Source organism: Zootoca vivipara, chromosome 12 (genome assembly GCF_965207765.1).
Source record: "Zootoca vivipara chromosome 12, rZooViv2.hap1.1, whole genome shotgun sequence".
Classification (NCBI taxonomy): domain Eukaryota; kingdom Metazoa; phylum Chordata; class Lepidosauria; order Squamata; family Lacertidae; genus Zootoca; species Zootoca vivipara.
Genome location: NC_142595.1, coordinates 9,052,390 through 9,070,652, shown reverse-complemented (window position 1 = coordinate 9,070,652; position 18,263 = coordinate 9,052,390). Strand labels below are relative to the sequence as shown.

Here is an 18,263-nt window from a genome sequence, read left to right as displayed (position 1 = left end):
GTGTATTTTCATGTACCCTTCCACCCAATACATTCATTTTTGTATTTTATTTTACTAGAACTGTGCCACAAAATCTGAAGAAGTGCAAATGTCAAGGGAGGGCAGCATTTGAATTCATATACATATTGTTCTGCGAACTGCAAATTAGGTTGGCTAGTATTAAAATGTGAAGTTAAACTGAACCAAATTCCTTGCTGAACCAAATTCCTTGCCAACCATGCAAGAAGCAGAAGGAATTGCAGAGACTTGGCTCATTGCTTATAATTCAGACCCAAGGAAGTGAGTGTTATTGAATCATTTCAGTGAAGATCAGAAGAGCTTTTAAACAAATCAAAGCTTAGGTTGCTCTGCCCCCTTGTGGCAGTATGCCACCATAACATCTATGCTAAGGTAAAGGTAAAGGGACCCCTGACCATTAGGTCCAGTCGTGACCGACTCTGGGGTTGCGCGCTCATCTCGCATTATTGGCCGAGGGAGACGGCGTATAGCTTCTAGGTCATGTGGCCAGCATGACAACGCCGCTTCTGGCAAACCAGAGCAGCACATGGAAACGCCGTTTACCTTCCCACTGTAGCGGTTCCTATTTATCTACTTGCATTTTGACGTGCTTTCGAACTGCTAGGTTGGCAGGAGCTGGGACCAAGCAATGGGAGCTCACCCCGTCACAGGGATTCGAACTGCCGACCTTATGCTTCCCTTTATAGACATCTATGCTACCCTTATGCTTTTAAAGGTTTGGCTGCTGGTTCTGAAACTGTACCAGTCTGTGCAGAAGAGAAACCATCAGTTTTTATCCCAATGGCTGACACAAAGCTCACTATGTGACCCTGGGCTCGTCACACTCTCTTAGTCTGATCTACCTCAGGAGTGGAGTCCCTATGGCGGTTGGATGGGGCCTTGTACGCCTCCTTCCGTCAACTTTTGCAGCCAAGCTGGTGCCAAACGTCCTGCTCTGCTTTCCTTTGGACCCCATCAGCGAGGCCAAGAGAGCGGTCTTGTTATCCGGGCAGCTCAGGTCCTCCAGACACATTGCCCAGGCATGCGCCCTGGGGAGATCACTTCTGTGCTGCTAATGCAGCAGAAACAATATGGGAGACAATAGTTACAAGCTACCAGTTTCCGCAACCACAGCAGGCAAGGCACTGTGATTCTGCAGCAATAGTTTGACTTCACCCCCAGAAGCGCACTCCATTGTCTCTCGAGGCAGACGGGTGCCAACGACGATTGCTCATCAGTTTTAGCAGGTAATAGGCCCAGTATACCCAAAGGAGCGTCTCCACCCCCATCGTTCAGCTCGGACACTGAGGTCCAGCTCCGAGGGCCTTCTGGTGGTTCCCTCACTGCGAGAAGTGAGGTTGTAGGGAACCAGGCATAGGGCCTTCTTGGTAGTGGCACCCACCCTGTGGAACACCCATGTCAAGGAAATAAACAACTATCTGACTTTTAGAAGACATCTGAAGGCAGCCCTGTTTAGGAAAGTTTTTAATGTTTGATGCTTTATTGTGCTTTTAATATTCTCTTGGGAGCCGCCCAGAGTGGCTGGGGAAACCCAGCCAGATGGGCGGGGTATAAATTTATTATTACTATTAATGTTGTTGTTGTTGGTGATTCTGCACGAACTGTGACACAACTAGGCTTTATTCCTTAGCAAAAGCAGCATCAACTCTCTTATCATATACCTATGCCTTGCATAGCAGGAGGAGGCTTCGATGGCGTGAGCAACTAGGGGACTCGTTGCAAATGTTCAGCTTGGCATATGATTTCTCTGTTTCGTAACCGCTTCTATTTGCTGCCGCAGTAGTTTTGCCCAGTCGTCTCCTCTCTTCAGGGCACAAGATCTGGTCTCCATGTCTTTCAGCTTCCTTATCTCAGGTGAGATGTCGAGGGGGAGATCGGCTTTAAGAACGGCATTTTCAAACTTCACAGGGGAGGCAGGAGCCAAGCAGCATCTGGAACTGGAGTGGAAGAAAAGAGGAAATGAGCACACATCTGTGCAACAAACCTCTAAACGTCTCTGAAATTTGGACAGGACTGAATGGGTTCCGTCTCAAAGACTGCTCTTGCCACAGTAAATTTGTTGATCTTCAAATTCTTGTGGGTCTCTTCACATGTTGTGCCCTAAACAGCTTTGGCCCTGTATACCTGAAGGAGCGTCTCCACCCTCATCGTTCAGCCTCGAAACTGAGTTCCACCTCCAAGGGCTTTCTGGTGGTTCCCTCACTGTGAGATGTGAAGCTGCAGGGAAGCAGGCAGAGGACCTTCTCGGTAGTGGCGCCTGCCCTGTGGAACGCCCTCCTATCAGATGTCAAGGAAATAAATAACTACAAGGTAAATTTGACGTATTATCTCACATGCTGCAGATGGCAGAGTGGAGTGGACCAAGGCTCAGAGAGAGTAGGTTGTCCCGAGTCTGCAGCAAAGGCAAGATCTGAACTGGCTTCCCAGTTCACAGCTCAGTTTCTTAGCGACTATCCTACCCCAGCTCATAATGTGCGTGAGAGAGCGTGTACGGCCTTTGCCAACAGTTCCCCCCCCCCACTTGTTCACATTTTGCATTCATCAGGTGTACTGTGTTTGCTGCCTTGTACGTAGCTTGAACATGATTTTTATCAACATCATTTTATGTTCTCGGGATGGCTATTATACTAGTAAGAAACAAAAAGCAGTTTGCTGCTGTTGTTGTTAACGCTATGATTTTATTAATCTTATTATAGCTGCATTATTATTATTATTATTATTATTATTATTGCTGCAATATTATTATTTATGCAATTAATAAATATTTTTTTTAAAAAAAAATTGTCATACAGTGGTGCCTCGCTAGACGAATTTAATTCGTTCCACAGGTCTTTTCTTATAACGAAAAATTCGTCTAGTGAATCCCATAGGAATGCATTGAAATTTTTTGGAATTTTTTTTGGATTTTTTTTGCCCATAGGAACGCATTAATTGAATTTCAATGCATTCCTATGGGAAACTGCGATTCGCTAGACGAATTTTTCGTAAAACGCATTCGTCTAGCGAGGCAAGCTCCGCTCGAAAAATCCTTTCGTTAAGCGGAAATTTCGTTAAGCAGGGCATTCGTTAAGCGAGGCACCACTGTATTCATTTCCATGCTTTAGTATATTATAACAATACTAACTATATACTATAATATATATAATTCTGCAATAAAAAAGCTCCTAAAGCGTGTAGACAAATTCATGCTTACGTGCTTGGGTGGCAACTGGAGTGCTTGTAATGGTAGCAAACAGCAGTGGCTGAATGGGGACAGAGGAGATAGCGGTTGTCCTCCCAGCAGCGTCTCATGGTTTGGACAATTTCTTCATCAGAGACTGAGCAAGACTGAAGACCTTCAGAAAGCTGCAACCAGACACGAGGACTCAGAAAGCTGCAACCAGACTCAGAGGATACAGCTGCAAATATAACGCTTTAAGTACGTGTTTTTTTATATATGCGTAGATTCCACCAGAGAAACTGTAGACATCACCTGCCCAGTGAAGATCACAAGTGGTTGATTGTCACGTTTGCATCCTGCCACCCCTAAGCACCGCAATGATCTCCCCACCAATATCTCTCCTCTCCCTTCCAGGAGGCGATGCTTCTGACGCGAGGTCCGTTGCACGGCAGCCGCTCCCGAAAGAGAGGCTTCTAACTAAAAGCAAGCTGAAGAATCATAGGCAAATCATAGCTAACCTTCTTTTGCAACTGGGACGGGAGCTGGACTTTTTTAGCGGAGTAAAATTCTTCCATCACACCTCGGACCAAGTTGCTGTCTGAGCCAGAGAACAGCCAAAAGACCCTTTCCATGTTGTAAGGTTCCTAGCAAAGGAAAAGATGCCACAAGCCGTTTTCTAGGAGGAGGCTTATGTTCAGAAGCAAGCAAGTATTTAGATATGGGAAAGATACGCAGGAGTCAAAGGAAATGGGTTGCAGGAAAAATGCACCCATCAACAAATCTTATTACACAGTCACATTCCCCATAGCCCAAAGGGCTATGGTGTGGCTCTAAATCAGGGAGATCAGATTTTTCAGGACTACAGCTCCCATAATCCCTGACCACTGGCTATGGCTGATGGGAGTTGGAGTCCAACACCACCCGGAAAGCCACAGCTTCTCCATCCCTTCTCTAAATAGTTCAAGAGAACGGTCTTAGGATCTTGAGGCAGCTGAGTCACTCTGCAAGACCAACCAGGGCTTCATCCAATAAGAACATCCCAACAGATTTCCCCATACTGACTCCCTGTGTTTCCCTCTCTACCTTTTCCATTGAGAAAGGGAGGAAATTGGCTGTCATACTGGCAGGCAAACTCAGGCACCAGTTCTTGCCCAGTAGTTCCCGCAAAAAGCCAGCTGGAATGGAAGCCGTATGTAGCTGATTCTTAAGCATCAGCCTGATGGATAGCTGCTGATGACTGACAACTGGGGGGGGGAGAGGAGGCCGATGGAGCCGATCTCTCAGCAAGGCTGATGGAATGGTCCATCAATGGAGTGAGCACGGCTGGGGGAGGCTCAGGGAGCTACGATGAGCTGGTCCTCACATGTCTACCATACTAAACAGCACGTTCCTCTCCAGGTAAATTACCTGAATATCCATTGCTGAAGCCAGTGTTGACTTCACAGGCCTGGACAGCGAGAGATCGCCCCGTTGGATAGCTCTGTGTACCACGTCGTTGTCATTTACCACTGCCACAAGATCAATGGGGAGCCCCATCTTCTGTGCAAGACACCCAGCTGGACCAAAGAAAGAAACCATCAGTAATTTGTACCACAGATCTCCTTATGTAAAGCAGATGCACAATTTGGTACCGAAATCATTTCAACTATTCTATTTGATCTTATTGTCAATACAGGAATGAATACAGTTGTGATTGGTGATACAACGGTACCTTGGTTCCCAAACACCAAAAACCCGGAAGTGATCCGGTTTTCAAACATTTTTCGGAAGCCGAACGTCCGATGCGTCTGTCGGCTATTGTTTCCGGGGCACTTGCACCAATCAGAAGCTGTGCCTTGGTTTTCGAACATTTCGGAAGTCAAATAGACTTCCGGAACAGATTAAGTTTGGCGCTTTTGTTTTTGCTATTTATCTGGTGTTTTTGTTTTTGAGGCTTTTTTGGTTAATTTGTTTTTGTAACTGTGTGGAACCCAGTTCAGCTACTGATTGACTGATTGATTGTGTAACTGCGAAAATGGATAAAAGCCCCACATCCGAACAATGACTATTATCAGTGCAGGTAAGAAAAAATGATAATGTTTATTTTTATCATCTACAATATTGTCTTATTTATTTTATAGTACAGTGCATTGATTATTGCTTTCATTTTATGGATCCGTGGTCTCGTGAGAAAGTAAAATTCATGTTAAATTGCTGTTTTAGGGGTTGTTTTTAAGTTTGGAACGGATTAATCCGTTTTGCATTACTTTCTATGGGAAAGCGCGCCTTGGTTTTGGAACGCTTTGGTTTTGGAACGGACTTCCGGAACGGATTGAGTTTGAGAACCAAGATACCACTATAGAACTGCAGAAATATGTAAAGCACACACTCCGCTCTGCTTATGTAATTTATGCAAGTCACATAATTTAGTTGTTCTGGTTACATAAACTGGCTGTATTCCAGGAGCCCAATCCATAGCTGCCAAGTTTTCCCTTTTCTCACGAGGAAGCCTATTCAGCATAAGGGAAAATCCCTTAAAATAAGGGATAACTTGGCAGCTATGGCCCAATCCCAGGTCTATGCAATTTTCATTGGGTCTCAGTCAATGACTTAAGCTCAGCAACCCACGATAAACTAGGAGAAATATTCAGCAAACCTCAGAAATTTGGCCAGATTGTTTAGGAGTACAGTGGTACCTCGGAAGACTAATTTAATTTGTTCCACGGGTCAGTTCGTTTCACGAAAAAATTCGTCTTGTGAATCGCGGTTTTCCATAGGAATGCATTGAAACTTAATCAATGCGTTCCTATGGGCAAAAAAGCACAAAAAAGGCGCCAACTCACCCGCCACAGCCGCTCCGGAAGTTTTTAAGGCTCTGGCGGCGGCGCTGTTGCCACCAAGGGCTGCCTGGCAAGCCCCGTTGCTGCTCCTGCCGGATCGCCATCAACTCCGAGCTGGCGAGATACGGCGGGTAGCAGGTACGGTGGGCGGAGGGAGGGAGGGAGCTTTCCCAGGAGGTAGCGGTGGCGGCGCTGAGGGGGATGGAGCCGAAGCGCGGGAACCAGCTGTAGCGCGGGAAGGCGGCAAAGGAAGATCAACTGTCAGCTTCCCGCGCTGACAGCTGATCTTCCTTTGCCGCCTTCCCGCGCTACATTCTATGGCCACGCTTCGCAAGACGAAGCGGCGGTCATAGAAAACCTCGCCGTCTTGCAAGTCCCTTGCGCAACGCAAAACTCTTTCGTCTTGCGAGTTTTTCATTGCATGAGGCATTCGTCTTGCGAGGTACCACTGTACTAGGTATGCACTGAAGCAGCAAAATAAAAAGTTATCTTTGACATGCTGCTCGTTTTACAGCTCCTCCCATCTCCAGTGATGCAGCTTGCAGACAGGTCCAGCACAATTCATCATGACTCAAGGAAGCATTTGGGGGGGGGGTGTTGGGTTGTTGTTTTTCTAACCTGTGAGATTTCCTCCTCCCCCAGTTGGAACAACTACCTCCACAACTGGCAGCGGAACGGAATCCATAGACGGAGCACACTGGAAGTAGGCGTAGAAAAAATGAGCAATCTGCACCAGAATTCTGGACCAGTTGATCGAATTCAGACTCATCAGGTTGTGTCTTCTTGAAAAATCCTCGTCCGCAAACAGTTCTTTGATTGGCTCATCAATTTCATCACTGTTGCCTTCGGCTGGAGGGAGAAGCAGGGATGGAAGAGGCAGGCATCAGTCCTGTCGCAGAAATGTGCCTTGTCGGAACACACCTGGGGGGCACATACAGCCTCCGGAATGAGACAGACCTCTCCAGGAGTCTTCCTGAAGACTCTCCAGGAGTCTTCCTGGAGACTTTAATACTTATCACCAGTAAAAAAACTTATCACCAGTAAAAAAATGTTTAGCGGTAATCTCATTTTCCTACTCATGTTGAAATAGGTAAAGGTAAAGGTACATATATCAGGAATGCTTTGATGGTGTTTCCTGCTTGGCAGGGGGTTGGACTGGATGGCCCTAGTGGTCTCTTCCAACTATGATTCTATGACCCCTGACCATTAGGTCCAGTCGTGGATGACTCTGGGGTTGCGTGATCATCTCGCACTATAGGCCGAGGGAGCTGGTGTTTGTCCGCAGACAGCTTCTGGGTCATGTGGCCAGCATGACTAAGCCGCTTCTGGCAAACCAGAGCAGCGCATGGAAATGCCGTTTACCATCCCGCTGGAGTGGTACCTATTTATCTGCTTGCACTTTGCCGTGCTTTCGAACTGCTAGGTGGGCAGGAGCTGCGACTGAACAACAGGAGCTCACCCCGTCGCGGGGATTCGAACCGCCGACCTTCTGATCGGCAAGCCCTAGGTTCTGTGGTTTAGACCACAGTGCCACCCCGTCCCCCATGTTGAAATACTGCCGCTCAATGAGGCCAAACTTGGATTCACAAAATATTTAGGAGTATGCCTACCCCTGCGTCCCATCCCCCCAAAAAAAAGCACTGCTCACCACTCCTGACCACTAGGCAACAAATCCACAATGACCGAACCCAGAAACATTCTGAAGTTAAAAATGAAGTTGCTCACTGATAAACACATGGACGTTGTCTTCAATCACTGTTGTCATCTGCCGCTCTTGCACCTGACTGCAGAGGCCGCGTGGCAACAGAACAAATATGTCCACGTTCTGTTCACCCCGGACACTTTCGATGGCTGAACTCCCAGTATCCCCTGAAGTCCCTGTTTAAAAAAATAACCAAGACTGAAAAACTTTATTTGAAAAACCAAATAAAAAATGTTGTTGTTTTTTTAAAAAAAGTTTATGGCCATTGTAAGGGGGAGAGAGTACAGAGTACCTCCCCTTATCATCAAGAGCAGCCCCTCCCCGAGCAGCGAAGGAAGCACAGGCTCGGGGGAGGCTAGTCAGGACACGGAGAGAGAGTGCCAGGGCTCAGGCAGGAGGAAAGAGCCCAGACTCTACAGGCGGGAAGAGAGAGAAGGGGAAAAGGGGGAGAGGGAAAACATGGAACGCAGACCCTTTCCTCCAGTTCCGGAATTACGAAAGAGAGGAAAGGGGAGGAGATTCAGTGTCCCGCGACTTTTATGTTGGGAGCGTTCGCGCCGGGGGGCACCTCCGGATTCTGCATCGGAGTAAGAAGACATGTTTCTACACCTAGCTCACTGTAAATAGAGGCACCAATAAACACGTTGTGGAAAAGTGACATGAGGAGCGTCGTTACTCTAGAGTAGTCGAAAGAATCCCCTGACAGCCATCATTATTTTTCATGGGAGCAAATTGCCTTAGTGCAATTACCGTATTGCAATCTGTCTCTCCTTCTCTCTCAATGTATTTGTACAACAGATTTTGAATGGAGGACCCTATTCTACGACAAGATGCCCAGTGGCCAAGCCTGCTCAGTGTGGCCACTTGCTTTGCAGAACCTGTTTTCCAGATGTAAATCGAGATCAGCACTGGGACTCTAAGACTTTTGACACCAGCACTTATGTTGAGGCAGGGCGCGCTGGTATACCGTACAGCCACCCGTCCCCCCCTGCGCACATGCCACGATCTCGCCACTGCCACTTGCCCGCCCACCCCTTCCCACCCATACCTTTGCCGCTTCTTCTTCCTCCTCCTCTGCTTGGCGATTGCAAAACCGTCACGCGAAAGCGCCTCTGCTCTGGTGCAACCTGTTACGATCGTCAGGCACTTTCCTGGAATGTCCTTGGGCAATCGTAAGGGTTGCAACAAGCACCTCTGGAAGGTCACGCCTGTGGCCTCAGGAAAGAGTGGCGGAGGAGGACATGGCAAAGGTATGTGGGGGGAGCAAGTGGGTGGGTGGGCAAGCAGCAGGGAAGCACATGGTCCATATCAGCACCTATATATATTTTTTTTTGGGGGGGGAACCACAGACCGAAACTAATCACACAATTCTACAATATAGTGTGAGTAAAATACACATCTTCAGTAAGCAATACTAGGGTGGATTTGATTTAAATCAAATCACGATTTAAATCACGATTTAAATCACGATTTAAATCACTAGTCAGTAAGACTTGATTTAAATCCTTTTTTTACAGAAAGACTCATCCTTGCTGTTACAATCTTAATATTTACAACCAGATGAAGGTTTCATTTTTGGAATAATAAATTTTCAGAGTAGTTTTTACAGTTGTATAAAAAATTACTGATTTGGTTATACTATTAGAAATGCATAGACAGATAATTATGAAATTATTGTGAGGTTTAATAAGTTAACTGTTTATATTTGGACAACTTTTCTGCTGTACTTTATTGGAAGGAGAAAAATAATCATTTCCTAAAACAGTAACATTATAGCATACGTATCCATGCTTGTTAACTGATGTGGTTAAATGGTTTTTTTATAATAATAAAAACTTAGACTGAGTTTTAGCACACATGAAAAACTTAAAACAAATCCTTATTTCTTGATGAATAGCCTTAGGACTATAATGTAACTTACCGGTAAATAGAAAACTATCTTTATAAAGATTTTTCCTCCCAAAGCATTTTGTATGTTGAAAATCCAATTTAAAGCAAAAAATCCGATTTAAATAAAAAAAATCTGATTGTTTTGATATTTTTTTTAAAAAAAATCATTGATTTTTATCTGCCCTGTTTCTTACTCTCTACTCTGTCGAGGTGCCCACTCTGTATTCTGCTCTGGTCAGACCTCACCTGGAGTATTGTGTCCAGTTCTGGGCACCACAGTTCAAGAAGGATACTGACAAGCTGGAACGTGTCCAGAAGAGGGCAACCAAAATGGTCAAAGGCCTGGAAACGATGCCTTATGAGGAACGGCTTAGGGAGCTGGGTATGTTTAGCCTGGAGAAGAGAAAGTTAAGGGGTGATATGATAGCCATGTTCAAATATATAAAAGCATGTCATATAGAGGAGGGAGAAAGGTTGTTTTCTGCTGCTCCAGAGAAGTGGACATGGAGCAATGGATTCAAACTACAAGAAAGAAGATTCCACCTAAACATTAGGAAGAACTTCCTGACAGTAAGAGCTGTTCGGCAGTGGGATTTGCTCCCAAGGAGTGTGGTGGAGTCTCCTTCTTTGGAGGTCTTTAAGCAGAGGCTTGACAGGCATATGTCAAGAATGCTTTGATGGTGTTTCCTGCTTGGCAGGCAGTTGGACTGGATGGCCCTTGTGGTCTCTTCCAACTCTATGATTCTATGAAATACGCAGCCCTTGGCGGTGGGTTATAGAACACAAGAGAATGGGCCTAAGTGCAAATACAAATACTTCCAAGCCAGGGAAAAATAAATAACAAATGCATCTTGAGCAAAGGCAGCACATGATTAAAGACAAGCAGAAATCCATTCATCCTAGCTGCAAACATACCCACTAGAATTGTGACATGCTTCTTCTTCTTCTTCAGGAAGTATTGCAGGAACTGCCCTGTGCAGGACAAGGACAGATCCTTGAAAGCGTACGTTACGCCATGCCACAACTCCAAAACGTTCAAGCCCTTCTCCAGTCTTGACAGGTGAACAATATCTTTGTGCCTGAACCTGCTGAAGGCTCTGTCAATCAGGTCTAACGGAAGACGACAAAATCATAAAGACATCATTAGCTTGGAACCATGGGGGAAAAAATGGCATGGCAGTATATTGGCCCTTCAGACATATTAACATGACGGTCAAGTCAAGTTTTACCTCAATAGGGCTGCACTCCAGAATAAGGGCAACAATATTTAATTAGGGGGAAATGCAAGGCCAGGGGTCCACAAATTTGGGCTAATCTTTGTGGTCAGACAGAACCCTGGTTCATCCCTAAGGGCTGGGGTCTTGGATCCCAATCCCCAATACTATTTGGCTTGTCAGAGATGTTCTTTTCTGCTGGTGCAAATAGAACAGGCATAGGCAAACTCGGCTCTCCAGATGTTTTGGGACTACAACTCCCATCATCCCTAGCCAACAGGACCAGTGGTCAGAGATGATGGGAGTTGTAGTCCCAAACATACCTGCCAAGTTCTGGCCTGAGAAATAAGGGACTGGACCGGAAGTAGCAGACCGGAAGTAGCCCTGCCGGCATTTTGGAACTGGGCGGAGCATGCTCAGAAGCGACTTTTGATGCTGCTCTGCCCTGTTCCAAAATGGCCGCCGCACCAGAAGTCGCGCTGCAGCCATTTTGGAACTGGGCAAAGCAGCACCAAAAGTCTCTTCTGAGCATGCTCCGCCCAGTTCCAAAATGGCCGGCGTGCCAGAATAAACCGGGGGGAAACGTTTTTCGGCTGGGGACAGCTGGAAAAACGGGGGGTTTCCTGGGGAATACGGGAGACTTGGCAGCTATGGTCCCAAAACACCTGGAGCGCTGAATTTGCCTATGCCTGCAATCGAAGTTTTGTTGGGAAAGCAGCACAGAAGGAAAGGGTTAACTCCGCCCCCTGGCTGCTGCTTGTTGCAGTCTTGATCTTGATTCCCACCCATGACTGCTACAGTCAAACCGAAATGTTCGACAACCGAGGCGCGGCTTCCGATTGGCTGCAGGAGCTTCCTGCACTCAAGCAGAAGCCACGTCGGATGTTCGGCTTCCGAAAAACATTCGAAAACTGGAACACGTACTTCAGAGTTTTGGGCATTTGTGAGCCGAAATGTACGGCGACGGAGGAATTTGGGAGCCAAGGTTTGACTATATTTCCAGTTTAAAAGAACAAGAATCCAACTTTAGCACCCTGTGTGGTTCAGCCTTGTCTCCTCTTGCTGAAATTTCAAACTGTCCTGAAGGCAGGGACCGGGATTTTGCTGCACAACGCACATTGATAAAAGTTGCATAAATCACAATAAGAAATACTGCCAGCACATCTACCGCTGTTGTCGAGTCACCCGAAATTAATTACATTATATGAAAGGGAGCAAATACCATTTCCCCATGAAATAAATCTAACATAGTTTTTTAGGCTGTCAAATCTCGACAGCTGATCTGGATTCATTTACCATTTAGTGCCGCTTCCGGAATAAGCTCGGGCGAAATGAAGATGGAGCACAATTGCTTCACCAGTTCTGGGTAGGAGAAGCTGCTCCATTTTCGAAGTGTGGCATAGTCCAAGGCCGGGATTTCTTGAGGCATGAAAAGACCACCATCGCTTGCATAGCCCGATAAAAGAGCACCTTCGAAACTGACACTTCCGGCTCCTCCTCGGGTGCTGACGTACCTCATCTTTCTCTTCCTGGTCCCTGCAACACACAAAGCAATTACAGCAAATTATCTTCAGACCTGAGGATCTTCAGGCTGTTGAGACATCTCATAACTTTTGCCCTCCTGTGACCAGTATCTCTAGCAACCAGAAAGAAATCAAATTTAGCAATCCTGAACCAAAATCAACCAACCAACCAACCAACCAATCAAATACCTTTATTGGCATCACAGTAGCATACCTGCCAAGTTGCTGTCAGAGAAATAAGGGACCGGGCGGAAATAGCAGACCGGAAGTAGCACTGCCGCCATTTTGGAACTGGGCGGAGCATGCTCAGAAGTGACTTTTGATGCTGCTTTGCCCAGTTCCAAAATGGCCGCCGCGCCAGAAGTCGCACTGCAGCCATTTTGGAACTGGGCAGAGCAGCATCAAAAGTCGGTTCTGAGCATGCTCCACCCAGTTCCAAAATGGCCACCACGCCAGAATAAACCGGGGAAAAACAAAAAAAATCCATTTTTTCAGCTAGGAACAGCTGGAAAAATGGGGATTTCCCGGGGAAAACAGGAGACTTGGCAGCTATGCACAGTAGAAAACATTTCAATTAACTGGAATAATTAAAAAGACAAGGGTGAAGCTATCAAGAGCTAGAAGGTCACACTATAGTTGTGTGCATTTGGATATCCAGGCATAGGCAAACACAGCCCTCCAGATGTTTTGGGACTACAATTCCCATCATCCCTAGCTAACAGGACCAGTGGTCAGAGATGATGGGAGTTGTAGTCCCAAAACATCTGGACGGCCGAGTTTGCCTCTGCCTGTGCTACACCCTGTCTATTTCCCGAAAGGAGTGTTCGTTGGGAACCCTTTGGTTTACGAACGCCACGGACCCATCTGGAACGGATTAATTCACTCTCCATTACTTTCAATGGGAAAGTTCGCTTCAGTTTATGAACGCTTCAGTTTATGAACAGACTTCCGGAACCAATTACACCCATGCTTCGGGTTAAGTACGCTTCAGGTTGAGTACTCCGCGGACCCGTCTGGAACGGATTAATCCACTTTCCATTACTTGCAATGGGAAAGTTCGCTTCAGTTTATGAACAGACTTCCGGAACCAATTGTGTTCATAAATCGAGGTACCACTGTAATATCTTTGTCCCGATCTGCCAGGAGAAACCTTAATTTGGCTTCTTCTCGGAGTTGTGGGCCAGAGGTCCAACATTTTGCTCAGCATCAGTTGGCGAGGTCTGCTGTGTAAAGCGCAATCTAAGAGAATGTGGTTCATTGAATCAGGTACTTCCTGGCTGCAGGCACAAAAACGGGCTTGAAATGTAATGTGTGAGAATCTGCTAGGGCCGGATTTAGGTTTGATGAGGCCCTAAGCTCCTTAAGGTAATGGGACCCTTTATATGTCCAGCTGTCCTTTGTCAACAACAAATTGTCACTGTTTTTTGTGTTGAATATATGATATATGGTCATTTATGGACCTAATGGGTATCTCAAGCCATTTGGACACAACACAATATCTATTTTATCAAAGTAATTGTTGAACTAAAATACAATTAAGAAGTAGAAATGAGCAACCCCATGATATTTTAGGGAGCAGGCTACCGGTAGCAGACGGGGCCCATCGCTTACATCAGAGGAGCCTACACAACACAAAACACTGTTGCTGTATGTAAAAGGTAAAGGTAAAGGGACCCCTGACCATTAGGTCCAGTCATGACCGACTCTGGGGTTGCAGCGCTCATCTCGCATTATTGGCCGAGGGAGCCAGCGTATAGCTTCCAGGTCATGTGGCCAGCATGACAAAGCCGCTTCTGGCAAACCAGAGCAGCACACAGAAACGCCGTTTACCTTCCCGCCGGAGCGGTCCCTATTTATCTACTTGCACTTTGACATGCTTTCAAACTGCTAGGTTGGCAGGAGGTGGGACCGAGCAACGGGAGCTCACCCCGTCGCAGGGATTCGAACCGCCGACCTTCTGATCGGCAAGCTCTAGGCTCTGTGGTTTAACCCACAGCGCCACCTTTATTCGTTTTTTATCTTATATTTTGGAAATGTACATCCAGTTTTGTTTCCCTTAAAAAAAAATTGGGGCCCCCAAGAGAGTGGGGCCGTAAGCTATAGCTTGTTTAGCTTATACGTAAATCCAGCACTGGAATCTGCCTTTGGTCACTGCGGAGGGGGAAGCATTTAGTCTCGCAAGCATAAAAGCTCTTCAATGGGAAAGGAGTAGTAGATCCTTTAGGTATTTGGCACAGGCTGAACCAAAATTATTCATGGGGTGCCTCAGCGAAAGTCTCCATTTTTAGCAAACTGGAGGTGGTGGAGGGAAATGTTTCAAATTTGAAGAAAGAGGGTCCACGACATTTACTGAAAATTGCCAGCTACAGCAATCCAGCACTCATGCCTCCAGTGTGGCACTTTGTTTGCTCACTTGTTTTGCTTGTAATGCCAGAACTCCATAGAATCATAGAATTGTAGAGTCGGAAGGGACCACAAGGGTCATCTAGTCCAGCGTTTCTCAACCGCTGTTCCACGGCACACTAGTGTGCCGCGAGACGCTGGCTGGTGTGCCGTGACGTGCGGTGACGAGAAGGGCGATTGTCGCCCGCAATGCACCAGGGTGCCGGGCTGCCAGGGGCGCCGAGCCGCTGCGCCCGCGGCAGTCGTCCGGCGTCCGCGGCAGTTGCGCCCCACTCCCGAGCCGTGCGGCGCCTGAGGCGCCCGTCATCACAGCCGCGCTGTGTGGGAGGGGGCAGGGGCTGACGCTGACGCTCCCGACGTTCGGGAGTCCTTTGCGCATGCGCAAAGCGCAGCTGTGGACTCCGGCGGTTTCTCCCGAACGTCGGGAGTCGTCCGGCGCCCTCCAGACGGCCGCAAGGCGCCCGCCGGAGTCCGCGCTGTGTGGGAGGGGGCAGGGGCTGACGCTCTCCTGGTCTCCCGACTCTGCCAGCCAGGTCTCCTTCTCCTGACGTTGGCAGCCCGGCGCAGCTCACGGGGCGCCCAGGGGCCGTCAAGGCAGGTGCTCGGCTCCCGCCGGCGGCCCTTCTCCCGCCATGGCTGCCGCCGCGCACCCGGCTGGGATCCAAGCAGGCGGCCGCGGGGCGGGTGTGTCGCTGGGTCCGCTCCTCCTCCTCCTCCCTCGGCAACTCCGTGTAGGTGTGTTTAAAACTTTTATTGATGAAAAGTAAACTCTTCAGCATAAGTCTGTCATGATATTAACACGTATTTTCATTTTAGGCAGGCTAAATCATTTCGATTAAGGACACAGCACTTCCTGTCGAGAATCCCAGCAAAACAATTTTGCATAGGTGTACGCCACACATTTCATTAAAGTGCGCATCCAGGGAATTCCCCCCCCCCAAAAAAAACCCCATTTATTGAGTACATAATCATAATCATAAAAGGACATCATTTTTATTCATCAAACTAATGAAACAGAAGCCCAAGGTGGGGCTTGAACCCACGACCCTGAGATTAAGAGACTCCTGCTCTACCAACTGAGCTATCCAAACTCCAGAACCTTGATTTTTGCTGGTTTCCAGCAAAGTGGCAACAGCATCCGATCAGCCCAGCTTGAGTTGCAGACTGTAACAGATCTCAAGAATGAGGTTCAAAGTTCAGCAGCACTGACTGAACAACTGGCCTCATCGGGGTGGCAGGATGAGTACCGGATAAAAGCCTGCACTTTGGCCTTGCCTGAAACCAGTGTTGCTGTTTTTCAGGGCTGCATGTCGTTCTCTGCACAAACTGGTAGAAAATGTACAACCGACAATGAAGCAGAAGACATTTGCCAAGAGTCTTAGGGGATGGACATGGTTACAGAGTTATCTGCTGCTTTTGCTACATTTATGTGCTGTCTTTTTGTCAGTTTTTAAACCTATTTATTCATTTATCTATTTCTTGCATTTATATCCTAACATTTCCTCCAAGGAGCTTGAGGTGGTGTACATTGTTCTCCCTCTCCTCATTTAATCCCCACAACAACCCTGCGAGGCAGTCAGGACCGGATTTAGGTTTGATGAGGCCCTAAGCTCCTGAAGGTACGGTAATGGGGCCCTTTATATGTCCAGCTGTCCTTTGTCAACAACAAATTGTCACTGTTTTGTGTGTGTTGAATATATGCTATATGGTAATTTATGGGCCTAATAGATATCTAAAGCCATTTGCATAACAAAATATGTATTTTATCAAAGTAATTGTTGAACTTATCTTATATCTTAGAAATGTACTTCCATGTATTTTTCCTTTAATTTTTTTTGGGGGGGGGGCCAAGACAGTGGGGCCCTAAGCTATAGCTTGCTTAGCTTATACGTAAATCCGGCACTGGAAGCAGTAACTGGCCCCCAAGGTTGTCCAGCGAGTTTCATGGCTGTGTGGGGATTCGAACCCTGCTCTCTCGGCTCCTAGTCCAGCACTCCAGCCACTACACCACACTGGTTGTGTGTGTGTTTATAAATGGATTACAGGTAGACACAACTGGAAAATGAGCATCCTATTGGGTATCAGACCTTTTGTACTGACTGCTGCATTGTGGGTAGGAGGGAGAGTCACTGCAGGAGACAGACCTGGGAGGGGAGAAGGCAAAGGACTTCAGCTGAGTCAATGGAGTGGAGTGGGCTTCACTTATGTCAATTCTCCCTGGTGTGGTTAGTTTTGAGTAGGCATCCCCAAACTGTGGCCCTCCAGATGTTTTGGCCTACAACTCCCATGATCCCTAGCTAAGAGGACCAGTGGTCAGGGATGATGGGAATTGTAGTCCAAAACATCTGGAGGGCCGAAGTTTGGGGCTACCTGGTTTTGAGGCTCCAATCAAAGGCTTTGCAATTGGAAAAAGGAAAGGGGGGGTTCATATGTAAACATAAACATTATTTTCCATCTTACTGCAGGTTTCATTTCATTTCCCAAAATAAAATTTCATTTTACAGTTTATTATTGTTTATATTCTGAATTTGTTAGGAGGGCAGGTCTTTTGTTGGGGGGGCAGAATCTCAGTTAGCTATGTATTTGTACTGATTTTTATTGATTGGCGGAGGGGCAGCTGCCCTTCCCTTCTCCCACCTTGGCTACACCCATGATATGGGGGCACCCAAACCTTTAAGGCCTCCAAAGGTCTCGATCCGGCCCTGAATACTCTGCACCTGCTCAGGAGCACTCTCGCCCCAATTCTGTGATCATAACGGGAGCCGAGTCCCTCCCCACGGTGAGAGCCACAAGTTAATTCCCAAGCGGGCGCGCAACGGGCTACTCCGCACGAAGCGCGCAAAAGCGCGGAGAACTTTTGAGACTCCCTCTCGCGTGGGAACGCACTTTGGGGTCCAGCCAGCTCCGTTTCCTACCAGCTGTACGGAGCCCTCGCTGGCGCAGATCCTCCCCCTTCCTCCGGGAAGACGAGGCTCGTTGCAAAAGCGACCGACGAGCCGGACTCCGGAGATCTTCCTCTGCTGGGCAGATCGCAAAGGAAGAAACCCCTAGAGGTAAGGGAGCGCAGAGCCTTTCCCATGCCCAGACACTTCCGGTTCTCGATTAAAATCCCCCCACCCCCACGATGAAGCTCATCTCATACCAATGACAAACTTAGTGGGTCTCTAAGGTGCTGCTGGAAGGTTTTTTTTTTCATTTTGGATAGAAGGAGAGGGTCTTAACAATAAGCATTCCAAATGAAAATCAAAGCGTGTTTCTTTATGTAGTAACAGCAGCCAGAATCTTAAAAGCAAAATATTGGGGGGGAAACGAGCTAACACCAGCAAAAGAAGAATGACAGTTAAAGTTGTGCGAGTACATTGAACTCGCCAAAATGGCAGAGTTAATAAGAAACCACTCAGGAGATAAGGTTAAAAAAAGGAATGGGACAGCTTCAAAAATTACCTGATTAAATATGGTTCCAACAACATTTGGCTGTGCCGCCCTAGACTAATTTCGCAGAAAGGGATTTTTTTCTTCTATTGTATTGATAAA

General features: G+C 47.0%; 1 protein-coding gene across 3 annotated transcripts; it reads right to left on the bottom strand.

Moving 5' to 3' along the window:
* Positions 1–1,469: 1,469 nt before the first annotated feature.
* Positions 1,470–17,791, bottom strand: THNSL2 (threonine synthase like 2). 3 transcript variants are annotated; one of them, XM_060282263.2, is made up of 10 exons: positions 17,645–17,791; positions 12,100–12,339; positions 10,505–10,699; positions 7,723–7,875; positions 6,616–6,846; positions 4,586–4,734; positions 3,697–3,822; positions 3,212–3,363; positions 2,143–2,295; positions 1,470–1,955 (listed from the first exon to the last, which is right to left on the bottom strand). In XM_060282263.2, the coding sequence occupies exons 2-9, from the start codon at positions 12,320–12,322 to the stop codon at positions 2,163–2,165; spliced, it is 1,362 nt and encodes a 453-aa protein (XP_060138246.1). In that variant the 5' UTR covers positions 12,323–12,339; positions 17,645–17,791; the 3' UTR covers positions 1,470–1,955; positions 2,143–2,162. The 3 variants fall into 3 exon arrangements, with proteins under 3 accessions (XP_060138246.1, XP_088512338.1, XP_034992483.1); XM_088656212.1 differs by having other exon boundaries at positions 17,616–17,727; XM_035136592.3 differs by lacking the exon at positions 2,143–2,295 and having other exon boundaries at positions 17,645–17,743.
* Positions 17,792–18,263: the final 472 nt, after the last annotated feature.